The 27,308-nt window shown below is 41.0% G+C and overlaps 2 protein-coding genes across 7 annotated transcripts; one reads left to right on the forward strand and one right to left on the reverse strand.

The window, feature by feature from the left end:
* Positions 1–2,315: 2,315 nt before the first annotated feature.
* LOC121302426 (SLAM family member 5-like) lies at positions 2,316–6,739 on the reverse strand. Of its 4 annotated transcripts, none has more exons than XM_041232392.1 (5): positions 6,360–6,739; positions 5,195–5,512; positions 3,253–3,495; positions 2,896–3,010; positions 2,316–2,586 (listed from the first exon to the last, which is right to left on the reverse strand). In XM_041232392.1, the coding sequence occupies exons 1-5, from the start codon at positions 6,421–6,423 to the stop codon at positions 2,523–2,525; spliced, it is 804 nt and encodes a 267-aa protein (XP_041088326.1). In that variant the 5' UTR covers positions 6,424–6,739; the 3' UTR covers positions 2,316–2,522. The 4 variants fall into 4 exon arrangements, 3 of the variants coding, with proteins under 3 accessions (XP_041088326.1, XP_041088328.1, XP_041088327.1); XR_005947701.1 differs by having other exon boundaries at positions 2,497–2,586; positions 2,694–3,010; XM_041232394.1 differs by lacking the exon at positions 2,896–3,010.
* A 358-nt stretch (positions 6,740–7,097) lies between these two features.
* Positions 7,098–22,168, forward strand: LOC121302425 (SLAM family member 5-like). Of its 3 annotated transcripts, XM_041232389.1 has the most exons (9): positions 7,098–7,272; positions 8,032–8,137; positions 8,387–8,629; positions 13,774–14,091; positions 16,885–17,136; positions 18,298–18,405; positions 19,666–19,736; positions 21,433–21,507; positions 21,942–22,168. In XM_041232389.1, the coding sequence occupies exons 3-9, from the start codon at positions 8,524–8,526 to the stop codon at positions 22,026–22,028; spliced, it is 1,017 nt and encodes a 338-aa protein (XP_041088323.1). In that variant the 5' UTR covers positions 7,098–7,272; positions 8,032–8,137; positions 8,387–8,523; the 3' UTR covers positions 22,029–22,168. The 3 variants fall into 3 exon arrangements, with proteins under 3 accessions (XP_041088323.1, XP_041088324.1, XP_041088325.1); XM_041232390.1 differs by lacking the exon at positions 8,032–8,137; XM_041232391.1 differs by lacking the exons at positions 7,098–7,272; positions 8,032–8,137; positions 8,387–8,629 and adding an exon at positions 11,260–12,918.
* Positions 22,169–27,308: the final 5,140 nt, after the last annotated feature.

Below are 27,308 nucleotides of genomic sequence, written 5' to 3' on the forward strand. Positions count from 1 at the left end.
CTTTTTCCTATGACTAAGAAGGACCACCTGATCAAAAAAAAAAACTGTGCCGTGATGCCATCTGTGAGCGTGTTTCATTCTCTGATGTCGTTCATTGAGGGGGGGTGAAAGGATAAGACCATGATATTTTGTATTTGTGATGATTGTGTAATTTCCTAAGTGTGTTTTTGTTTTTCTATGAAATGAAAACTTGTGTCCTGCATCGTGACGTCTCTCCTTGTGAAAGGGCCCCCCCGTCGACCCTTCGATGTTGGGGGGGGGGGGGGGGGGGGTAGTAGAGGCGCCAGGGCTGGCTTCTGTTGTCATGACTACTGTTGGTGTGATGCAATAAGGGTGGATGGTTTACCGGTCTGAATTTGACACGGGCTTTAAAAGTAATCTAATGAAATTGAGAGAGAGAGAGAGATAGAAATTGTTTTCAAAGGTTGCACGACCCTGCGGCGTTCTCCGTACGGCCTCGACGGGAATCAATCAAAAGCGAACACTGCAGTCCTGCATCCCTGTATAACAGTAAATCTCTATGGCAGTGGTGTGCAAGGAGAATCTAGAACTAGTGAGACACTACTGGCCTGCGTGTAGGAGCGCTAACCTTATTTAAGCAAGATTTAAAGGGTTTGTTCCTTTTCCAAAATATCCGCCACGGCATCTTTCAGCAGCGGCCAGAAGTTTTACATCATCACCCACCTATATAGAATGAACTCCCTCAGCTTCATAGAGTCCAGTGAAAGCTGCTGAATAATGTTCTCTTGTTAACATATTGAATTGCACCCCCTCTATATAGAATGAACTCCCTCAGCTTCATAGAGTCCAGTGAAAGCTGCTGAATAATGTTCCCTTGTTCTCATATTGAATTGCACCCCCTCTATATAGAATGAACTCCCTCAGCTTCATAGAGTCCAGTGAAAGCTGCTGAATAATGTTCCCTTGTTAACATATTGAATTGCACCTCCTCTATATAGAATGAACTCCCTCAGCTTCATAGAGTCCAGTGAAAGCTGCTGAATAATGTTCCCTTGTTAACATATTGAATTCCACCCCCTCTATATAGAATGAACTCCCTCAGCTTCATAGAGTCCAGTGAAAGCTGCTGAATAATGTTCCCTTGTTAACATATTGAATTACACACCACTGGCGCTTTTGTATAGTTTTTCATACAACAAAATAATAAGATTGAAATGCATGCCTGTAGAATAATGAGTTTTGAATTTTATTTTATTTTTTTTTAAAGTGGGGGGGGGGGAAACTCTTAAGTCACAAAAGCTGTTTGTACTCCCGGCACTCGATGCTGGGTTTTTTTTAAACGTTTTTGTAGATTTAATAATTTCAGTGTTTTTTTTTTCATTTTTGATAGAACCTTTTTTTTTTTTTTTTTTTTTTTTTAAATAAACAATTTCTCTTGAATTGTGGTGACGGTCTGTTTTTGTGTTCCTCTCTTCTGTGGGGTAGTATTTCACAGTTTGTTAGAAATAAGACTCCTGTTGCATAGCACTTACACCCATTCCAGGGTTTAATACAAGCTTGATTAGCCCCAATCTATTAGTTTATTTGCCAGGTGACTCACACAGGTGTTACAGAGCAGTAGAGGGTTAAAATACAAAACAATATTCAAATACAGTGCAGTTTCCATTAAGAGCAAATACTACTAGAATAGATTGTTATCATTATTGAGTGACTTAGCAATGCTTTTATCCAAAGCGACTCGCAGAGACTAGGGGGGTGAACTCTGCGTCATCAACCGCTGCTGCTGCTGCAGAGTCTCTTCCAATAGGACCTCGTTTGCTTGGCGTCTCATGCGAAGGACGGAGCACAAGGAGGTTCAGTGACTCGCTCAGGGTCTCTCACACACACACAGTGAGTCAGGGGCTGCTGCAGAGTCTCTTCCAATAGGACCTCGTTTGTTTGGCGTCTCATCCGAAGGACGGCGCACAAGGAGGTTCAGTGACTCGCTCAGGGTCTCTCACACACACACAGTGAGTCAGGGGCTGCTGCAGAGTCTCTTCCAATAGGACCTCGTTTGTGCGTCTTCCGAAGGACGGAGCACAAGGAGGTTCAGTGACTTGCTCAGGGTCTCTCACACACACACAGTGAGTCAGGGGCTGCTGCAGAGTCTCTTCCAATAGGACCTCGCTTGTTTTGCGTCTCATCCGAAGGACGGCGCACAAGGAGGTTCAGTGACTCGCTCAGGGTCTCTCACACACACACAGTGAGTCAGGGGCTGCTGCAGAGTCTCTTCCAATAGGACCTCGTTTGTAGCTGACTCTCTGCATTAATGAGTATCATTAACAGTATTATTAATAGCTATTACCCTCGTCCCAGCTGAGAGACGGCATACTCATTATAATTGTCATTATTATTATTATACATTAAAATGTGACCCCAAGTGTTTAAAAAACAAAGCAAATGTTTTCAAAAGAAAAAAACCCAGGCAGGACATATGTAGCAGTGTGTACGTTTTGATTTTGGACAATGTGCGACAAAAAGCAAATCAAATCACAGCTCCAGTTCTTTCTCGGTGCAGGGCGTTAAAAACCGCTCTCCGCTTCCTTTGTCTCACATGTTTCTCGATGCCGGCGTAAATGTTCTTTTCTAAATCAGAAAGAGAGACACAAATGCGCGCCCTGTTAATAAAACAATCAGACGGTAGCAGTGCGATGATATCGGAAGATTAGCATGACGTCGTTAAATGGCTCTACCTATCTGCATTGCGAGCAGTATTGTGACAGCTCATTTATTACCAGCCAAGCAGAGTCCAGCATTTCCTCCCGCACAAGTTTAAAGTCTGTGCTTCCCACCAAACTATATTTCCCCGCCAGTCTGGACTGCCTCTCTGTGATAAGCGGGTAAGAGGTTGCTCGCCCGAGAGCGGTGTCAATGCAGATTTAAAGATCACTCAGCTGTGTGTGTGTGCACTCCCGCACATGGACTCCGATCACAGCCGAGATCATGAGAACCAGACCCAGCGAGAGGAGGGCTGCCTTCAACGCACAGACCGAAACACCCCCGGAAGACTCTGCAACAAAAGCAACGCAGTCGTGAGCAGAAAAATGTATCACAACCTCTCCAGACGCGTCGTTTCTTTTTTTAAGTAGTATTACACTTTTGTGACGTCAAAGTCATTGCACGCTTACCCTTGCCCCCCCCCCCCCCCCCCCCCCCCCCCCCCCCCCCCCCCCCCCCCCGTCAATCAAAATGATCTCGAACCTGCTTCAGACAAATTTTACTCTCAAGACAACACAAGCAAGCTTGACAAACCTTCACAGCTCTCCCGGATAGATGCTGCTGCCTCGCTGACTGGATTAGAAGCGACGCAGGTGAAGATCACACCCCTCTCTCCGGGGCTCAGGGACACCTCCAGCATCCCAGCGTACTCGGGTAAATCCTGGTCCCCTCTCTTCCAGCGGTAGGAGACGTGTTTTGTTTGGTTCGTGGTGCACAGCAGTGTTGCACGGCAGGTTTCATTCGATGGTTTCCTCTCCATCTCCGCCGAGATCTTTTCTAAGTAAACCAATGCACAACAAAGCAGATCTCCGTTACCTGTTCAAACACGAAGTAGCACGATTTTGATGTTGAATTCTAAATTCTTCGCGTTTAATGGATGCGTGCTGCTCTTTTACGAAACTGACCAGGCATCTGTCTGGAAAGTATCTTCTACCAGGAGTGTAAAGAAACCACAGACACATGCAGCTTTTCCATTGCCTACTACAGCACAACCATTACAAGTTAACACACAAGCTAGTTCATTACGTGATTATATTGGTCAGATTTAAAAGATAAATCTTTTTTTTTTTTTATCTTTGTCATGTTTGTCCGACATGGTGTCTAGGTTTAAAAGAATAACACAATAAAGTCACACACACACACACACACACACACACACACACACACACACACACACACACACACACACACACAGGTACACTGCTCAGTGCATTTTAAAAGCAAATCATTGCGCTGAAATAACACGAATGTGTTTTGGGTAGGGTACACTTTACATTATGTAAAAATATAAATCTGTACAGCAGGTCTATACAATATGCAGTGCAGAAGTAAAATCAAATGAAAACCTGGAATAAATAAGACCGATGCATTGTTTATTATTATTATTATTATTATTATTATTATTATTATTATTATTATTTATTATTATTATTAATTTTCAACTTGTTCTACTTGGTAGCCTAGACAATTACCACACAATAGATCATGGTCCTACACAGATGCTCAGAATGAGCTGGCGGTGTCAGTGGCGCATGTGTGCGGTCTGTTGCTCCCAACACCCTGGGAAAACCAGAAATGTGTTTTCAAGGCTTGTGAACAATTGCGACTGTTTTAAAAAGTTCTGAACAAATTGACCAGTTGCGAATTTATGCAGGAACGCACAGAATTACGCATTCGTCTATGCTTCAACCGCAAAGAAAAACTGCCGTCGCAAAGCGTTCCCTAAAAAGTCGCTAACAGCTTTGCGCTTGTTCTAGTACACTTCACCCAAGACTTGCGACTGGTTTGCGACTGGCGCAACACTTTAGTACATCAACAGAGATGTCCTTGAACTTTACGCGCAGGGATGTTCAAAGTCAAACTATTTGTTGGTTTCGTATTTAAAATGTGTTGACGTCTTAATTCTGATTGTGAATTTATGTCATTTCTTCCAAAATGCGCTAACGCTTTTCACTGAGTGTATCTAATTAATGCGTGTTTACAGAGAAGTTACTTAATCAAATCGCGTGTGCTTACACATCAGCACAATGTTATTATGCGGGGGTGGTTCTGATAATATTGTGATTCAATTATCTAAATGTGTTTGTGTGTGTGTGTGTGTGTGTGTGTGTGTGTGTGTGTGTGTGTGTGTGTGTGTGTGTGTGTGTGTGTGTGTGTGTGTGTGTGTGTGTGTGTGTGTGTGTGTGTGTGTGTGTGTGTGTGTGTGTGTCTGTGTAGTGTCTGACAGTAACTTCCCCTTGTGTGTCTCTAATTACTGTGTGTTTGCATAGTAGTTACTTTGTAAATATATGTGCACATTGTACCATGCATAATAACAGAGTTAGAAAAAAAAATAACTACATGCATCTCAAACCATCACTAGTATCGGCATGGCGATTGCAACACTAAGTGTTACATCTTAATATACAAGGTTGTTGGCAGACATCACTGTTCGTTACATGATTATATTGATCAGAGTTAAAAGATAAATCCATACCATAGACATGAAGAGTAATCATGAGCGTTGGTAGCTGACTGTCAGCTGTTTCAATAGCACGATGATATCCTCCACTGTCTTCTGCTCTCAGCTGAGTGATTGTTAAAGAACAGTCGTTTCTGTTCAGATGCACCCTATTTCTGAACTGGGCAGTTATTCCATTAATATTCTCTTCATCGGCAATGACATCTTTACCGAAAATCCATTGCACTCCAGTAATGCGTGCTGGTTGAGAAAGCCCAGCGGGCAAGAGAACGGACTCCCCCACAGTCCCGTTCACGACTGGGTCAGGAGATAATGAACTGGCCGCCAGCAAACCTGCAATAACAATACCATTAAACAGGGGTGCGAGATTCTTAATCCGTTGAACCTCAGCACTCAACACATTTCAACATGGACGTATTAGCAGCCAAATCACAAAGCCTCCTCTTACTTCTTTCTGCTTACACGAGTGCTGGCCATATTTACAACATTTAAAGCATTACATTTAAACATTACAAGCTATGTAAGTATTTTAATAAATAAAATAAAATAAAATAAATGACATTTAGCACATCCTACTGTATCAACTCCAGGGCGAATATGAATATTTTATAGAAACCGGGGAATCACAAGAGAGACACGAAGTGAGAGTTGTTACCAAACCAGGCCGTGAGAACGCTGTGTTCTGCAACCCATTCGTTTATTTTACAAAATAAAAATCTCCTTACTTGTTAGGGTGATAGATTTACACAAGTGACAAAAATTACAATGATACCGTAAATATCATTAATCTACATATATCATGAAAATATTAATTTCTCACATCGTGTGCTTTAAAAGCCTATCTTATATCAGTTACAGTGACACTGTAACACATATAGCTGGTAAGGCTTTCTCCATTGAGTCTGTAATTACTGTGTGTTTCCATCGTAGTTACTGAGTAAATCCATGTGTGTTTACACATCATCACAATGTTATTATGCAAAGTTACAATGTACACACACACACACAACACACACACACACACACACACACACATCACACAACTCCGCATAAAAACATTGCAATTAAGCAATTAGAGACACTCAATGGAAGGTGTTACCATATAGTTTTTGCTAAACTAAATCCATGGTAATAATTTTAGCATGCGTCAATACAAGAATGCGATAATACCAGCACGTACCCAGCAGCGCGATGCAAACGGACAGCGCGTAATTGAAATAAAGCGATCTCCGGTGTGTAGACATTATATAATTCCGAGTGAATAAAAACGACGTGTCAAGGGTTCTGCGACAGAGCGACTGTTGCTTTAATTTTTTTTGTTATTATTATTATTATTATTACTATTTATAACGTCTTTTTTTCAGAATCCCTTTTCTGAACGCCCAGCTTTAGCCGATCCTCATTCTGCGCGCAGTAAGCTGACTCATTTCCAGTGCTTATTAACCAAGCTTCCCAGTTCTTCTTAAATCATCCAGTGTCTATTAAACTTCCTTCCTTTTTCTTCTTTTTATTTTATAAGAATAACGACGCGCTACATTTCCTTTTGGGCTTTCTCGAAATCGATGTTCTATATGGACATGGTCTGACACGTCACATTGCGCTCTTTAATAGTTACTTGAGCTCTCTACGCCTTTTGAACCTAGTCTGTCTTCTTTTTATCAATACGTACGGAATATAATCGGGACCTCATGTTTCCGTATTGAGCTCCTGCGCCCGAAATTTTGTGTACTCTCGGACGGGCTGGGCTGTCCACATGGGTCTTGTACACTGCCTACCGTTAACCTATGAATACTCGATATTATCATAGGACTCCTCAGAACATTTGAGAATCTTTGTATTCATGTTTATAAGCCTAAAACGCCGCGCTGAGTTTTTTTGTCTCCTCGGAGGAGAGAGGAGGGGAGGGGAGGGGAGGGGAGGGCTGGCTGTCACATGGGTTGGTTGTCACACTGCCTATAACTTTGACACTGTAAGGGCCAGGCGGCTAGCTCCGGAAGTCCACGATATATTTCATACATTTGAGATCTTGTTATTCATGTTGTAGCTTTAAGTATCATTGAGTTTTGTCTGAAGTGATTGTCATGTTGAGTCAGGTAAGAGCTGTATGTTTTGTAAGAGAAAAGACATGGGACTATAAGAAAGAAATAATTGGTAATTTGTGGTTGATTGGTTGGGGAAGGTTGTCACAAAATGTTAAATTAAAATAGCACATACAGCTCTGACTAAATGTTTAGCATCATCTAGAATTTTAGGATTGAGATACAAACACACACACGCACGCACGCACACAAAGGTGATGCGAAATGTGTTTTTCTCAATAAGCCAGCTGTAAATTATGCAGCGAATCATTACATTCTTTAGACGGAAGAACTCCTTGCTTCGGTGATCCTGAGAAGATAGTCTTGCGACCATATTACTGGCATATTAAGATGCAACGCTTCTGTTGCAATCGCCGGTGGCAATGCCGATTACAAACACAGAACACATTCTGAACAATAGACTGACTCCAACGGGAAAATCCGCGTCGGCGGGGACTCTTGTGCAACAGAACCATCGCACAGAAGTAGTTGTTTTTTAGGAAGCTGGTCAAATGTCTGCATTTTATTGCACGGGAGGAAAGATTTGCACCACCTAGAATTTTAGGATTGAAATAAATAAATAAATAAATAAACAAAACTAGACGAACATAATTTAGATATTGTATTTAACATCTTGTAATCAAAAGAAACTACAAAATGTTTTTTGGTTTTTTTGTCAGTTTTTTTTTTGACAGATTCAGGTTCGAAGACAAAGCTATAGGGTTCTAGTTCAGTCTCTGTTTCTATTAATGTTTCTGTTTTGGGTGTGTACAGAAAAGATCTCGTCGGAGGTGAGGAGCAACCATCGAATAAAACCTGTCGTGCAACGCTGCTGTGCACCACGAACCAAATAAAACAAAAATCTGACCAATATAATCACGTAATGAACTAGCTTGTGTGTTAACTTGTAATGGTTGTGCTGTAGTAGGCAATGGAAAAGCTGCATGTGTCTGTGGTTTCTTTACACTCCTGGTAGAAGATACTTTCCAGACAGATGCCTGGTCAGTTTCGTAAAAGAGCAGCACGCATCCATTAAACGCGAAGAATTTAGAATTCAACATCAAAATCGTGCTACTTCGTGTTTGAACAGGTAACGGAGATCTGCTTTGTTGTGCATTGGTTTACTTAGAAAAGATCTCGGCGGAGGTGGAGAGGAAACCATCGAATGAAACCTGCAGTGCAACACTGCTGTGCACCACGAACCAAATAAAACACGTCTCCTACCGCTGGAAGAGAGGGGACCAGGATTTACCCGAGTACGCTGGGATGCTGGAGGTGTCCCTGAGCCCCGGAGAGAGGGGTGTGATCTTCACCTGCGTCGCTTCTAATCCAGTCAGCGAGGCAGCAGCATCTATCCGGGAGAGCTGTGAAGGTTTGTCAAGCTTGCTTGTGTTGTCTTGAGAGTAAAATTTGTCTGAAGCAGGTTCGAGATCATTTTGATTGACGGGGGGGGGGGGGGGGGGGGGGGGTCATATTGCAAGGGTAAGCGTGCAATGACTTTGACGTCACAAAAGTGTAATACTACTTAAAAAAAGAAACGACGCGTCTGGAGAGGTTGTGATACATTTTTCTGCTCACGACTGCGTTGCTTTTGTTGCAGAGTCTTCCGGGGGTGTTTCGGTCTGTGCGTTGAAGGCAGCCCTCCTCTCGCTGGGTCTGGTTCTCATGATCTCGGCTGTGATCGGAGTCCATGTGCGGGAGTGCACACACACACAGCTGAGTGATCTTTAAATCTGCATTGACACCGCTCTCGGGCGAGCAACCTCTTACCCGCTTATCACAGAGAGGCAGTCCAGACTGGCGGGGAAATATAGTTTGGTGGGAAGCACAGACTTTAAACTTGTGCGGGAGGAAATGCTGGACTCTGCTTGGCTGGTAATAAATGAGCTGTCACAATACTGCTCGCAATGCAGATAGGTAGAGCCATTTAACGACGTCATGCTAATCTTCCGATATCATCGCACTGCTACCGTCTGATTGTTTTATTAACAGGGCGCGCATTTGTGTCTAGAGCTGTGCAGCGCGGCTGAATGCAGATCTGCAGTGAGAAAGCGCTGGAGCTGTGCAGCGCGGCTGAATGCAGATCTGCAGTGAGAAAGCGCTGGAGCTGTGCAGCGCGGCTGAATGCAGATCTGCAGTGAGAAAGCGCTGGAGCTGTGCAGCGCGGCTGAATGCAGATCTGCAGTGAGAAAGCGCTGGAGCTGTGCAGCGCGGCTGAATGCAGATCTGCAGTGAGAAAGCGCTGGAGCTGTGCAGCGCCCCTGAATGCAAATCTGCACCTTTTCAATACTGCTAATGTATTACTGGAAACGCTTTCTGTATACATTGGTTAAATAGAGAACATTTTATTTCATTTCAAATTTTGTAAACCATGTTTTCTTTAATATAATATCTTGTTTGGGTATCAGATTGCATTGCTTGAGGGGGTTTTGCACGTTAGAATCAATCAATAAATACACAGATCACAGATTTCACAGACGTGTGGCTCCGTGTTTCTTTTCTCGGACTATTTTGAAATGAACTGCAGGTTCTTCCTATTAAAAGCCGTCGCTGATTTGACAATCTTCCCAGAATTCCGGTTCCCTCGGTTTTGATGTCACTCGCGCAACAAATCAAAACTGGAGCAGCAATGGGAGGGCGTGTTCTAATACAGGTGCTCGCGGCTGCATTGTCCAATAGACTTTCATCCGAAAGAAGCCCCGCCCTCTTTCTCCTCCACCTAGCCTTGGTGCAGCGCACAAGAGGTTAACAGGGTGTTGCTCTGGGTTTGATCTCAGACCTCTACCCGGCATATTCCCCGACGCATGGCCCTCCCCTCCCCTAAGGGGTCTCTGGCAGGACTATTAAGGGAAATAGAGGGGAGGGTTTGGGTGCTGTTTCCGTCTTGATAATTATTTATCGAGAACCCAAACGACACGACAAAGGAAAGTGTTGAGGGGGGGTGGGGGGTGGGGGAGTAGTTCGAGGGCCCAGACATGGTCACAATCACAAGAAGAGATGAGAAACTGTCTGTAGTTTCCACATCGTTACAATGTCCTTATGCATGGTTACAATGGACTGAATGTGGAAATATATTTTTGCATGATATATGCGAGTACACAATGGTATTAGAAAAGGCTTAGGGTTGTATTGTAACTGTGCCTAGTAACGTCAGAATGACGCGGAAGCACACACGGGTTTGCTAACTGCTATGCAAACGCACAGTCATGAGAGACACTTCGTGAGAAAGGGTTACCTCTGCTTTACCGTTCTCTAAAGCATGCAGTCATTCGCTAACGTGGTTTTTTTCTTTTTGAGACAGACTGTTGGGCGTTTAGTTTCGCTTTTCCAAACCAGACGAGCGCTTTGCAGACGTCGATCGGCCGAAAGCAGACCTCAGCACTATTGGTTCCCCCTCTTCAAGAGTTCACTTCTGTTAATGCGGCCAGTTAGCGCGTCTGTCAAGCCACAGATAAAACCAGCAGCGAGTCAGCACGTAGAACACAGGCTCACCCGGGGGCTGAATGCGCCGAGCACTTCTGCAGGAAATACGCACGCACGCACGCACGCATACACACACATCTGTTTTACTATACTTGTGGGGTCTTCTCATTGACTCTCACTATATTTGTATTTGCTATTTCTAACTCCAGTCAGACAAAACTCCACACAGGGTGGTGAAAGTCGACAACAAACTAAATATTTTGGCACTTTTAGGTTTTTTTTTTTTTTTTTAAATACATATTTAGTTCTTAAAAAGGTGTTTTACAAAGTGGGGACGTCCCCACAACGTTGTTTTTTCAGGAGTTACTATCTTTGTGGGGACATTTTCTCAAATTTATCCGCACATTGACAGTAATACCTGCACACACACACACACACACACACACACACACACACACCCATCCCACTTGTAACATAATAGAATTTTCAGTCCACGTGACTGCGCGGTCCGTCCATGGAAACTCTGCATGGGGTTTCATACAGCAGCGTTGCCTCAAACGAGGTCTGAACCAGGTGTTAGTTGCCTCTCTGTGTGCCACAAAAGCGTTTGGCACTGCCTTCGAGGAAGAATCCAGACTCATTAGTGAAATGGAAACTGTCTTCGTTGAGTGTGAAATGCAGCGTGCCTTTCAGTATCGCCCTCAGTAACGCACGTAGAGCATGCTGCGCGCTTCTTGGAGAGATATGAACTACCATCAAGTGTGTCTAACTACTGTGTGTTTGCACAGAGGTTACTAAGAGAATACACGGGTGCTCACACATGGGTGTTATTGTGCAGAGTTATGCTTCATGTGGAAATCTTTTTTGCAGCATACATGTCACAGTGGTATGAGAAAAGGATTAGGGTTGAATTATGCAAAAGCATTTCCACATTAGGTACATTGCAACTCTGTATAATATCACTTGTATTTCCTAAGTTTATTAAGATTCTGCCTCGACTACATGACTAGGCAACCCTGCAGACAGCCACTTCCACCCTCCTCACCCCTCTCTGTGTGAAGAAGGATCTCCTGCTCTCTGTCCTGAGTTGATCTTATCTTGATACCACTCTGCAAAAGGCTCAGCGCTGCGTATTTTTAAAAGGCAAGCTGCATCCTGTTTCAGTCATTCTTAGCCTCTGTAGAAAAAGTGGTTTTGACATTTCCGTTTTAAAAGCTGCGACTTTTTTGAAGACCACTCGAAAACTGACCATTTTTATATTGCCTTAGTTTGTAACCGCGGCAGCTCTTAAAACACGTTCAAGTTTTTATTATTTTTTATTATTGGAAGAACTAGTTAAAGAGGCTACCTCTATATAGACATATACCTAAACACATACGATAACATATAGAGCACATAGAGAATGTACAGCAGCATGCACATTTGAAATGAAAGCGCTAAAGCTGAAAATCGTGGAGAATTGTCAAAACAGGCTCATCAGCGACAGTCAGATTTAATGGCTGCCATAGCCGTCCACAAACGCAATTCATTTAAATACTGCAAGAGAAAACGTATAGGCTCACATGGCAAAAACGTAGGAGGTTATTTTTTTTTAAATAACTTGTTTAATATGGCTGATCAAAGCACAAAGCGGTCGAACGTTTTCATTTTTCATAGATTACAGAACGGAGATTGAAATCCCCCACCACCCCCCAGAGCGGTGTTTTCACGCAGGTGGGTATATACAGGTTGTCAATGGGGTATTTTAAAAGATACAGTTACACAATACTGTACATAAATATTTACATACATACATTCAGATAATGTAATACAGTAGATAATACAATAGATAATACAGTGCTGTTCTGATAAAGTCTTGCAAGCGCGCAGACCCTTCACCACAAATACACACACCCCTTCTGTGCTTTAACAGACCGCCAGAGGAAATGTGGCGTGACACGGTGTTATTCTCGTCAAATTACGAAAAAGAACACATTTTAAGAAGAACTGGGAAGCTTGGTTAATAAGCACTGGAAACGAGTCAGCTTACTGCGCGCAGAATGAGGATCGGCTAAAGCTGGGTGTTCAGAAAAGGGATTCTGAAAAAAAGACGTTATAAATAGTAATAATAATAATAATAATAATAACAAAAACAAATTAAAAGCAATTTGTTTTTATTCACTCGGAATTATATAATGTCTACACACCGGAGATCGCTTTATTTCAATTACGCGCTGTCTGTTTGCATCGCGCTGCTGGGTAAGTGCTGGTATTATCGCATTCTTGTATTGACGCATGCTAAAATTATTACCATGGATTTAGTTTAGCAAAAACTATATGGTAACACCTTCCATTGAGTGTCTCTAATTGCTTAATTGCAATGTTTTTATGCGGAGTTGCTAGATTTACTGTGTGTGTGTGTGTGTGTGTGTGTGTGTGTGTGTTGTGTGTGTACATTGTAACTTTGCATAATAACATTGTGATGATGTGTAAACACACATGGATTTACTCAGTAACTACGATGGAAACACACAGTAATTACAGACTCAATGGAGAAAGCCTTACCAGCTATATGTGTTACAGTGTCACTGTAACTGATATAAGATAGGCTTTTAAAGCACACGATGTGAGAAATTAATATTTTCATGATATATGATAGATTAATGATATTTACGGTATCATTGTAATTTTTGTCACTTGTGTAAATCTATCACCCTAACAAGTAAGGAGATTTTTATTTTGTAAAATAAACGAATGGGTTGCAGAACACAGCGTTCTCACGGCCTGGTTTGGTAACAACTCTCACTTCGTGTCTCTCTTGTGATTCCCCGGTTTCTATAAAATATTCATATTCGCCCTGGAGTTGATACAGTAGGATGTGCTAAATGTCATTTATTTTATTTTATTTTATTTATTAAAATACTTACATAGCTTGTAATGTTTAAATGTAATGCTTTAAATGTTGTAAATATGGCCAGCACTCGTGTAAGCAGAAAGAAGTAAGAGGAGGCTTTGTGATTTGGCTGCTAATACGTCCATGTTGAAATGTGTTGAGTGCTGAGGTTCAACGGATTAAGAATCTCGCACCCCTGTTTAATGGTATTGTTATTGCAGGTTTGCTGGCGGCCAGTTCATTATCTCCTGACCCAGTCGTGAACGGGACTGTGGGGGAGTCCGTTCTCTTGCCCGCTGGGCTTTCTCAACCAGCACGCATTACTGGAGTGCAATGGATTTTCGGTAAAGATGTCATTGCCGATGAAGAGAATATTAATGGAATAACTGCCCAGTTCAGAAATAGGGTGCATCTGAACAGAAACGACTGGTCTTTAACAATCACTCAGCTGAGAGCAGAAGACAGTGGAGGATATCATCGTGATATTGAAACAGCTGACGGTCAGCTACCAGCGCTCATGATTACTCTTCATGTCTATGGTACGGATTTATCTTTTAACTCTGATCAATATAATCATGTAACGAACAGTGATGTCTGCCAACAACCTTGTATATTAAGATGTAACACTTAGTGTTGCAATCGCCATGCAGATACTAGTGATGGTTTGAGATGCATGTAGTTATTTATTTTTCTAACTCTGTTATTATGCATGGTACAATGTACACATATATTTACAAAGTAACTACTATGCAAACACACAGTAATTAGAGACACACAAGGGGAAGTTACTGTCAGATAACACTACACAGACACACACACACACACACACACACACACACACACACACACACACACACACACACACACACACACACAGTAAATCTAGTAACTCTGCATAATAACATTGTGCTGATGTGTAAGCACACGCGATTTGATTAAGCAACTTCTCTGTAAACACGCATTAATTAGATACACTCAGTGAAAAGCGTTAGCGCATTTTGGAAGAAATGACATAAATTCACAATCAGAATTAAGACGTCAACACATTTTAAATACGAAACCAACAAATAGTTTGACTTTGAACATCCCTGCGCGTAAAGTTCAAGGACATCTCTGTTGATGTACTAAAGTGTTGCGCCAGTCGCAAACCAGTCGCAAGTCTTGGGTGAAGTGTACTAGAACAAGCGCAAAGCTGTTAGCGACTTTTTAGGGAACGCTTTGCGACGGCAGTTTTTCTTTGCGGTTGAAGCATAGACGAATGCGTAATTCTGTGCGTTCCTGCATAAATTCGCAACTGGTCAATTTGTTCAGAACTTTTTAAAATAGTCGCAATTGTTCACAAGCCTTGAAAACACATTTCTGGTTTTCCCAGGGTGTTGGGAGCAACAGACCGCACACATGCGCCACTGACACCGCCAGCTCATTCTGAGCATCTGTGTAGGACCATGATCTATTGTGTGGTAATTGTCTAGGCTACCAAGTAGAACAAGTTGAAAATTAATAATAATAATAATAATAATAATAATAATAATAATAATAATAATAATAATAATAATAATAAACAATGCATCGGTATGATTTATTCCTGGATTTCATATGATTTTACTTCTGCACTGCATATTGTATAGACCTATGTCGTGGAAATTCTAATAAAGGAAGAGAGACTGCGAGTTCCAAACACACAGGCCTTTATTTATTAAGTTTGCAAACTGTGAACACTCTCAGCACACAGGGTGTTAGATAATCATCGAGCAGTGTTCCAACATACAGAGCTGGATCAGTTTCTTATATACCTTAAAACTATCAGTAAGGCAGAAGGCTAGCCAATGATGATTCAGATATTAGCATATAAGGGAAACAATGTATAACTATGCATACGTGGTATATAGCTAAGCAAGGAAATAACAGAATGGCTGTTTTTTGTGTATAGCAAAAAAAGAAAGACAAGTCTGGCTCATCTTATTATCCATTGTCTCACAGCTGCAGCTGCAATGTAGGCAAAACTTTATCTTAAGCAAAGCGTACAAGGTTATGGGAGCAAGACTGCAGTACTCTTCCATGGCAGGCAAAACTTTATCTTAGGCAAAGCGTACAAGGTTATGCGAGCAAGATGCCAGTACTTTTCCAAGCTGAGCAAATCCTATTTTTCTATAATATTTCTATCTATATTATATCTATAATATAATAATGTAATGTGTACCCTACCCAAAACACATTCGTGTTATTTCAGCGCAATGATTTACTTTTAATAAAATGCACTGAGCATTGTAAGTGAGTGTGTGTGTGTGTGTGTGTGTGTGTGTGTGTGTGTGTGTGTGTGTGTGTGTGTGACTTTATTGTGTTATTCTTTTAAACCTAGACACCATGTCGGACAAACATGTCCGGTTTAGTGAGGGGCTGCTGTATGATTACGATTGACCAGAAGATGTGTGCATTTAACAAAAACAATGTTATTTTGATCCTTGCACCCTTGTATGTATAGACGTTATCCTTCGTGGCTCACTCAGTTGCAGCTGTTTATTTGAACTGTGTCTCACGACCCGCTCAATGTATAGCGCTAGAGATCTCGCTAAGAAGATGCAACAAACATTTAAATTAGTATATTGCGGTTCTCTTCATTAACCCTCCTATTATGTTTAGAATTTAGGTACATCTGTTATGTTTTGGGTCATATTGACCCGATGCAATTTCAAACTAAATTGACTAACTGTTTTTTATTTGCAAAGGTTTGACTCTTTCCTGCTCTTTTAGTCCAGGAGCTGTGATAAAACTTATTTGGCTGCCAGCCTGGGAGCTCCTCATTCTGGAGTGTCTTTACCAGAGAGATGCTGTTGCAATACTGACAGAGAAAATGAGGCTCTGACTTGTATAAATACTAATACAAACATGCCAGGGGTCACATTGACCCGAAACATCTTATTTGTACACATGACCTGTTCTAAAAAAATATATATATATATATATATATATATATATATATATATATATATATATATATATATATATATATATATATATATATATATATATATATCAAAGGTTCTGTTTTCTGTGTATAAGTTCATGACCCCAACTTAGAAAAATATTATACAGAGAATGAAAAGATAAATAGCATTTAAGTTGATTGGAAACTAGAGTCGAGTCAAATAGACCCGAAACCTAACAGGAGGGTTAAAAATGCTGTCTTATGAATAACTGCATCTTAAGTACATAAGACAAAATTTGCACTTTGCAAATCGTCGCAACAAAAATGCAAACTGAGGTATGTTTGCGCTGCGACTGGCCCATCTTAGTACACCTACCCCTAAATGTTTTGGGATTGTTACACTTAGAAAAGATCTCGGCGGAGATGGAGAGGAAACCATCGAATGAAACCTGCAGTGCAACACTGCTGTGCACCACGAACCAAACAAAACACGTCTCCTACCGCTGGAAGAGAGGGGACCAGGATTTACCCGAGTACGCTGGGATGCTGGAGGTGTCCCTGAGCTCCGGAGAGAGGGGTGTGATCTTCACCTGCGTCGCTTCTAATCCAGTCAGCGAGGCAGCAGCATCTATCCGGGAGAGCTGTGGCGGTTTGTCAAGTGTGTTTTAGTTTTCTGTCGTTTTTCTCTTGTTTTTAGTAAAGTCTGTTGGCTAAATAATTAGTATCTTAAACACAAAATAGAATAAAAATTAAAATAAAAAAATCTGCAGTAGATTAATGCATTGCAGCTCATCTATTCTCAACACATTTTATCAGGTCAGTTCAATGGTCCTTTCGTTGTGCGCTTAGTATAAGCATTTAGATACGCGGCGGTAAAAAGATTTCGTCACTAGTCTTATGATTTCCGTTATGTAAATGCTATCACGACTGCTATCAATTGTCTTTCAACATTATTATACAATTATATTTTGTATTATGTTAAAGGATATGTAAAAGTAAAAGTGAACATGTTTTTTTTTAAATAATTTCTCCCCTATTGAAGTGAATTGTGTAAACCCTCCTATTATGTTAATAGTTAATAACGTTAAACAGCCTTAAATTGATTAACTGTTTTTATTTGCAAAAGTTTGACTCTTTCCTGCTCTTTTAGTCCAGGAGCTGTGATAAAACTCCTTTGACTGCCAGCCTGGGAGCTCCTCATTCTGGAGTGTCTTTACCAGAGAGATGCTGTTGCAATACTGACAGAGAAAATTAGCCTCTGCCTTGTAGATATATAGTGTTTTGTTTATAAATATCTCCAGACAGGTGCAGCCATTTCCAGATAATAATAAAAAATAATAATAATAATAATAATAATAATAATAATAATAATAATAATAATAATAATAATAATAATAATAATAACAAATTGAAGAAGTTTGTTTTATTTCTGCACACAAATCCACGTAGATAAACGCCAGGGGTCACAGTGACCCGAAACATCTTATTTGTACACATGACCTGTGCTAAAATAAATAAATAAATAAACATCTCAAAGGTTCTGTTTTCTGTATATAAGTTCATGACCACCAACTTAGGAAAAGGCATAAAATATTATACAGAAAATGAAAAGAAAAATAGCATTTAAGCTGATTGGAAACTAAAGTCAGGTCATATAGACCTGAAACCTAATAGGAGAGTTAACACTGTAATTATGTTTTTACTCAGTAACTGTTCTGCAAACACACAGCAATCAGAAACAGTCATGAGGAGAAACTGTCTTCACACTACACAGTGTCTCCTCTATTTCTAAGAAACCTTGTTTTTTTTCTGAACTCAGATATTGTACCCTGGCAGATCTATGCTGGAATAGGTGGGATATCGCTGCTGGTTCTCATTTCTACTGTGATTACTGCAGTGGTGTGCAAGAAGAAGAAACCCAAGGAAGGTGAGTAGATCTGAACTTCTCGTCTCCATGCAGAGCGGGGTAGTCAAAACGGAACACAGCGGAATACCAAAGATGCAGCAGTGACATAGGCAAGTCGAGTCACGTGACTCTCGTCTCCCGCACCGCTGTCTCATTCAGTCACTCAGCCCTATTGATGTAATGACAAGAGCGCGAGGAACTTATCCTTGTACCAGATACTGCTTTAGGAAGTGACCTGGGTTCCCACCTCGAATCTGGGATACTATCCAACCTTGGTGTTTATACTTCTTGCTTAAATATCTGGCAATGCATGCATAGAGGGTTCCATTCCAGCGATTTTGACTTCGGAATGCAGGATTGTTGTCCTTTCTTGCTACACCTTCGTCAGGTTTCCAATTTGACTTGGAACAGTCATACACGTGTGAAATTTGAAGAGCATTTGGCTTGTTTCCTCTTTATCGAAATATGCTTTCTCCGCATGTCATCGGCTGGGTTGGATCCTGGTTTCTGCACTAGTAACTGCAAAGACTGCAAAAAGTCAGTGTTGTTTCGTTCTTGGAAGATAAATGGGGTAAAGCGAAGAACAATGGTTTCACATGATCATAGTGAAAATGGCTTGACCGTTTAAAATCCTTTGAATATTTATTTTTTTTGGTTTAAAGAGGAGAAGATGATTCTAGAGCAGGGCTTCTCAAACTTGATCCTGGGGAACCCCTGCGGTGGCTGCTGGTTTTCATTCCAACCGAGCCCTCAGTTACTTAACTAGACTCTTAATTGAACTGATAATTTGCTTAAACAGACCTTTTTACTTGTTTTCAGCTCTTAAACAGTTTTCCATATTTCAAGTCAGCCATAACATTTGATAAGTAACTTGAACTGCAAACTGTTCAAGAGCTGAAAACAAGTAAAAAGTTCTAATGAAGCAAATGATCAGTTCAATGAAGAGTCTGGTTCAGTAATTGAGAGCTCGGTTGGAATGAAAACCAGCAGCCGCAACAGGGGGTCCCCAGGACCGGGTTTGGGAAGCCCTGATCTAAGATATGTAGTAAGTTGGTGATGCCATCATGTATCTGGACAGACTTTATTGGACTTCATACTGGGAAGAATCCATTGTCATTTTAACACACACACACACACACACACGCACACACACATATATATATATATATATATATATATATATATATATATATATATATATATATATATATATATATATATATATATATATATATATATATAAACAAACAAATGCTTTCTTTCATTTTGTATGTTTCCTAGCTGTGACAAAAACTCCTGAACAGTCGACTGTCTATGCACAAATTGAGAGACAAACTGCACAGACGAATCACGTGAGTAATTCAGGGTTAATACACGCTACTTTTGTTTAATGCAGTGGGGTAGCTAGGGGGTGGTTTTAGGGGTTAACCCCACCCCATCCGCTCACCCTCGAAATTCATTATTCAACAAAACAAATGTCAGCCCTTTGAGACACTGTAAACCCCCGTCCTAGCCAATGTTATCTCTCACTGTCCAGAGTATTCGCCTCAAAGCAACACCAGCCTTTGCAATAAACTATAATCAATCAATCAATCTTTATCTTATATAGCACCTTTCATAGCGGAGCACCATCACAAAGCACATGACAACAAGAAAATCCATAATACTTCAAATACAGAGATATGTATCATACATGATATACAATAAAAACACACAATGCATAATACATTAAATACAGTGGAAAGAGCAGAATACAGGATAGCAGCATAATACATGAAATAGTGCATTAAATACAGTGGAAAGAGCAGAATACAGGATAGCAGCAGAATACATGAAATAGTGCATTAAATACAGTGGAAAGAGCAGAATACAGGATAGCAGCATAATACTTGAAATAGTGCATTAAATACAGTGGAAAGATCAGAATACCTGCAATAGTATAATATAATGTTAAAATTGGTACGATCTGTTCTGAGATTCTAAAGTTCAGTAAAATGCAATGATTGGGCATAACCAAAGTGGGTTCTTTGGAAAAGAAGATACAACTAAATTAATTATATACATCCGGTTCAGTGTTCACAAGTCATGCACAAAAACATCTTCTCGGGTCATGAAAACGAATCCATGTCAGGGCGTGGGTTTTTAGTCCTCTGTGAATCATGCCTTAAACGACTGTTGAAAAAATCAAGCCCTGTAAGCTCCCGACACGAGAAAGAGGAGCATGGATGTGGGGACCCAGACTGTTGTTTCATTTCTGTGTCTGACAACTTGTGTTTCTAAATGTGATCGCAAGGTGAAACATCATGGTTCTACTAGCGCGATAAAGCACAACTAACAGACAGCCAAAAGTAATTTCCTCTTCTTTTCCCTAAAAAACGAGGCTTATTGCCATTTCAATGAGTTTCATTTAAACCAACCGCTAACATAACTAGATAGATTTGATTCATACACCGGCGATGGACTGGCGTCCCGTCCAGGGTGTAGTCCCGCCTTGTAGAGTCTGCCGGGTTAGGCTCTGGCTCACCGAGACCCTCTAGAGCAGGGCTTCTCAAACTTGATCCTGGGACCCCCCTGCTGCGGCTGCTGGTTTCCATTTCAACCGATCTCTCCATTACTGAACCAGACCCTTCATTGAACTGATCATTTGCTTAATTAAACCTTTGTACTTGTTTTCAGCTCTTGAACAGTTTGCGTATTTTGAGTTAACCATAACATTTGATAAGTAACTTGAACTGCAAACTGTTTAAAAGCTAAAAACAAGTGAAAAGGTCTAATTAAGCAAATGATCATTTCAATGAAGGGTCTGGTTCAGTAATTGAGCGAGCAGTTGGAATGAGAACCAGCAGCCACAGCACGGGGTCCCCTCGACCGGGTTTGAGAAGTGCTGGTCTATAGGATTAAGTGGTTAGAGATAATGGATGGATAATTCATACACTTTAAAAAAAAAAAAAAAATACAAAGACAAATTGTTATTTTGTATTTACTGATGAGTATGATGTATACACTGCTATGACTAGTACTACAAACTATATATATTTTTAATTTAAGGTTGAAAAGTCTTCAGATGCCCAGCAGAGTGACAATCTCCCTATGACTGTTTATGCGACTGTGAATCTCAAACAGGTGAGTGACCTGATAGAGGCTTTCGTTATCTTCAACTTTCCATGAAGGGTGTCTAATGACTGTGTGTTTGAATAGCGGTTACTTGCAACATCCATGTGCATTCACACCTCATTACAGTGTGATTATGCACAGTTACTATGGACTTAAGATTTCTGTTTCATTGCCGTGTCCATTTGGGTGGGAAGGGAGGGTCTGTCGCCCCCTGGAGGAAGTAAAGTTGTAAAACATTATTAACTGTGCCTTAAAAGTACTTACGCGCAAGCGTGTGTGTGTGTGTGTAATCATTTTAATTTACAAAAAATTATTAATTGTGCATTAAAAGTACTTACGCGCGAGCGTGTGTGTGTGTGTGTGTAATCATTTTAATTTAAAAAACATTATTAGTTATGCATTTAAAGTATACCTGAAACGTTCTCTCTTTCCTGTTCCCACAGGCACCAGGAAAGTCTTGTGAAACGCAGTACGACACAGTGAAATTCAACCGAAATGATGAGGGATCACCCTATCAACAAATACTGTAGCTGGAACCCTCAAAGGGAATGTGTATGGCAGCGATGAAGATTTATCTTCAGCGTTGCTTGTAATGTTAGACACAGGCAGTGCAATGTTAATTTCCACATCTCTTGTTTTGTTTGAATTACAGGCTATCACCAAATGTCAATATTTTCTTGAAATGATTTGTGTTTCCTGTTTGTTCATTCTTGAGACAAGTTCTTGTTTACAAGTGTAGTGGTGTGGTATCAGTTTAGCTCTAGGACCGTGCCAAGTAACCGATCCAAACAAACACTTGTAACAAGTATGGCAGTTGATATAGAAGCATAAACCCTAATACTTGTATTCGTAGCATTTGGTTAGAATTTTGACCATGTGCATCTTGAATCCCAGACATAACAGATTCAGTTACATGGTTTACTATCATAAAGATGACTGAACTGAATAACTGAATAAAATGAGTTATTCATTTCATTGTTATCAATAATAATGAAAAAAAAGCATCTGTTACATTTAGTTCATGAAATAGTATCTGCTTATGTCCACTCATTTCTTGATATTTATACATGTTGTAAAAACATATATCAATCAATCAATCAATCAATCAATCAGACTTTATTTTATATAGTGCCTTTCATAGTGGAACACCATCACACAATGCTTTACAAGATGCAATAACAAGAAAATCCATAATACTTCAAATACAGAGAAATGCATCATACATGATATACAGTAAAAACACACACAATGCATAATACATTAAATACAGTGGAAAGAGCAGAATACACTATAGCAGCATAATACATGAAATAGTGCATTAAATACAGTGGAAAGAGCAGAATACATGAAATAGTAGCAGCAACACAGCAGCTAATAACAGAGATCAGGCTTAAAGAGCACGGAGAGCAAGAGAGAACAGGCGGGTCTGGAGAGTTGGTTTAAAGCGAGCGACGATGGGAGCGTCGCGCATTCCAAAGCTGGGAGAGAGTTCCAGAGAGTCGGAGCCATGAAGCTGAACCAGTGCTCCTCCAAGTGTGGGGCGCGTTTGCTTTGGGAAAACAAGCAGGACAGAATTGGAGGAGCTCAGCCTGTGGGTCAACAGGTTGAGGAGGGGGAGGTGGGGGAGGTGATGTGATCATACTTTTTCATCTGGTAAGGATCCTGGCAGCAGAATTCTGCGCTAGCTGCTGTTGGTTTATGGTGCGTGCCGGGAGACCAACATATAGAGAGTTGCAGTAAAGGAGTCACAAGGATTTGACTACTGAATATTAAAACTCATGAAGCAGAATATATATTCTAATATAATTAAAACACATCCAATTTTCAATGGAAAGTGTTAATGAAAGATAGCACTATGCACACATAATATATATAATAACATTGTAAGCATCAAAGAGCGGTTTGACGTGAAATTGCAACCTCCACTTGGCACAGTCGTTACAGTTATAATCTCTGATTTGCCAGTTGATTCTGTGTAAAGAAAAATAAACAGGATGGGATTACTGTCTATAAGAGAAGGTCACAAAGTAAATTGAACTAATGGATGGAATTAACCCCAGCCCAATTACAAAACAGTCGAACTTTATTTACACACGCACTAAGCTTCACTATTTTCATAGATGGCTTTGGTCCTGTCAAACAGGGGCAGCAGGAAATGTGGCATTGCATGCTGGGTAACAAGAAGCCACATCTTAAAATCATCACTTACCAATTACTTCTAGATTCACCAAATGGCTGCAGTGTTCATTTCTGTGGTAATTTATGTTCATGGTGTAGTTCAGGGCATCTTCCAGTCGTAGTTTTGTTATCCGAAGTGACCCGTTGCTGGCGTTCAGCTGAAGCCTGTGTTGGAACTCTGGTCTCAAATCTTCTGTAATAGTTTGATTTCTTAATCTAGCAATTTGGGTGGAATTCTTAAAGACTGACCAGGTGATTCTTGAAGGCTTGAACTCAGCTGGCATGCAAGAAGGTAAGATGACTGAGTTGCCCAAAATACCGGTAATTGATATGTCCTTACAAGGAAGACCTAGATAAATAACACAAAAAAATATAATCCTGATCAGGCATGGCTTCTCCTTCTGTGACAAACAAAGATGATGCTTGTCTGCTTCGAATTTTCACAGACGGTAAAGTACAGTTTCCCGATATTGCACCTAGATTTGATAGACTACTCTTTTTCTGATGGACCCAATACAAGCAGGGCAACGACTAATAGTTTGAGAAACACAGATTAAGAAACAACCTTAATTTTCCTCACCAAAGCATGTCATATCCCTATTCCTATCTCTAACTCTAACCCTAGCCCTGATCATATCCCTATCCCTAACCCTAACCCTGATCATGTCCCTATCCCTAACCCTAACCATATCCCTAGTCCTAACCCTAGCCCTGATCATATCCCTAGCCCTATCCCTAACTCTAACCCTAACCCTGATCATATCCCTACCCCTCTCCCTATCCCTGATCATATATCTTTCCCTATCCCTATCCCTAACTCTAACCCTGATCATATATCTATGCCTATCCCATCCCTAACTCTAACCCTAACCCTGATCATATATCTATCCCTATCCCTATCCCTAACTCTAACCCTGATTATATATCTATCCCTATCCCTATCCCTAACTCTAACCCTAACCCTCACCCTGATCATATCCCTATCCCTCTCCCTATCCCTAACCCTGATCACATCCCTATCCCTAACTCTAACCCTAACCCTGATCATATCCCTACCCCTACCCCTCTCCCTATCCCTAACCCTGATCATATATCTATCCCTATCCCTAAACTTAACCCTAAACCTGATCATATCCCTAACCCTAGCCCTGATCATATCCCTATCCCTAACCCTAAACCTGATCATATCCCTATCCCTAACCCACACCCACACACCCCCACACACACACACACACACACCCACACACACACACCACCCACACACACACACCCCCACACACCCCCCCCCACACCCCACCCCCCCCCCCACACCCACACACACCCACACACACACACACCCACACACACCCCCACACACCCCCACACACACACCCCCACACACACACACACACCCCCCACACCCACCCCCACACACCCACACCCACCCACACACACCCCACACCCCCACACACCCCCCCCCCCACACACACACCCACCCCCCCACACACACACACCCCCCCCCCACACACACACACACACACACACACACACACACACACACACACACACACACCCCACACACACAGAAAATATAGTAACTGTGCATAATAACATAGCAATGATGTGTGAGCACTCATGGATTTACTAAGTAACTGCTACACGAGCACACAGCAACTAGAGACACTTAAGTAATCTTCATTTGTCTAGACATATTTAGCAATTTTGAAATAAAACATTCTTTGCAAAGTTATAAATGAATTTTCCATGTTCAAAATGTCCACTGCGTGCGTTTCTCAAAACCTCACGAGGAATTCCTCTTTCTATAGTTTTTCAAGCAGTTCCAAAAACTACGAACAGTGTAACGCGTGACAGTGTGTTACATACTGCATTTCACAGCTTAAACGTTCTGGACCTATTCACCAGCAATTTAAACACACATTGCATTAAACTACTCAGTCATTTTACTACCTCGTGTTGTGAGGCCACTGTGGGTCACAGAAACAACGCTTATACAGTGAAATAAACAGATAAATAAAAAAATAATCTTTCTTTCCTGTTATTGTTCTGCTTTACTAACACAGTAAAGGCTGACCTGCTTTCAAAGGAGCGGAATGCTACTAATTGCAAAGGATTTTCACAAAAGAGTATCATCGTTTTAACTGCTTTAAACCAGATTCAAATTCAAACATTTCCTCCTTTCGGCTCATAGCCTTCATTTTATGTCAAGGCCCCTCAGTTTCTGTTTGATGTAAAGCGTCGTTTTAAGGATGTTTCGCGGGAACAAAATTTAGGCAAAACTTACCAGAAATGACAACAGTCACCAGTATCATCCAACAAGAAATGATTTGTGGCATTTTGGGATTTAAATCCAACTTTCAAACAAAGTATCAGCAGAGAAAGGCAAAGACGAGACCTGCAGAGTCACTGCGCAAGTCACTGTGGTAACATATCACTTCCTGTTCTAAGTTACCCATCTTATCATAGCCTCCTCAGACCAGAGGTGAGTTGAAAGTTGACTTGGCTCTTCCAATCCATTCCACTGCAGGACTTTGTTCCAACCACACCCTGACCCTGTTGGAGGTCAATTAGATAATCAAGGGTCTGGTTGGAACAAAGTCCTGCAGTGGAATGGACTGGAAGAGCCAAGTTTGCCGACCCCCGATTTAAAGGGTTATGCTGGTCTTAGTTTAATGTTTCCAAAGATTAACGCAAACGCTATTTCATACGGAATGTTAACCCCTGTAGTTGTCAGCGCCCCCTGCTGGTGGGAGATGAACTTTTCAGTGCAGGAATTGCATTTACCCTGTCACAGACTAACTCAAAAAAAGACTCCTGAGTTTTGCTGTGTGTGACTCTGTGTTCCTTTTCTCTTACTGTTTGAAATTCTAATACATTTGCACACTGCTCTGCGACAGCAGATTGCACTTAATGTTAGAACTGAGGGTTTCAATTTTAGTGAACTGTGACAGTTATGAAACGACAGAAGTGGAATGGGTCTGTATAGTTAGACTTGAGAATAATGTGGGAGTCAAAAGGTCATTATTTTAACCAGAGCTGGAGTGTCCCATACTCTCAAAATGGAATTAATAGCAACACCTTCCAGGAAGTGCCTCTTAATGATTTTTTTGGAAGTGTAGAGAGCGTTGATTCATTTTCAGAGAGCTTCAGGATGATTCTCAGCTCAGTTACTGACCTGCAGCAATGAGAAACAAGCAAACAGCTCAATAAGATTATGAGCAAAGTGGATCAGTCCATTCATTCTACCATTTTCATTAAATACAGGAAATGTGTGGACTGTGATCCTTTAACTGGTAACACTTTCCATTGAGTGTCTCTATTGATGGTGTGTTTGCATCGTAGTTACGATGGGGATAGGGTTTAGAGTTGGGGATAGCATTAGGGTTAGGGTTAGGGTTAAAGTTAGGGGATAAGGTTAGGTTTAGAGTTAGGGATAGCGTTAGGGTTAAGGTTAAGGTTAGGGTTAGGGCTCAGGTTATCCCATGCAAAAAGATTTACAGTTTAACATCATTTAACATTACACATTAAGGAGAGATCAAACAGTTTTCTGTTTTGTTAAGAGCCAATGAGTGTAATTTACCTTCTCGCTGATCTACCACAGGAAGAAGCCGTATCCTGTTTATGAAAATATTAAC

This window comes from Polyodon spathula, chromosome 29 (genome assembly GCF_017654505.1).
Source record: "Polyodon spathula isolate WHYD16114869_AA chromosome 29, ASM1765450v1, whole genome shotgun sequence".
Classification (NCBI taxonomy): domain Eukaryota; kingdom Metazoa; phylum Chordata; class Actinopteri; order Acipenseriformes; family Polyodontidae; genus Polyodon; species Polyodon spathula.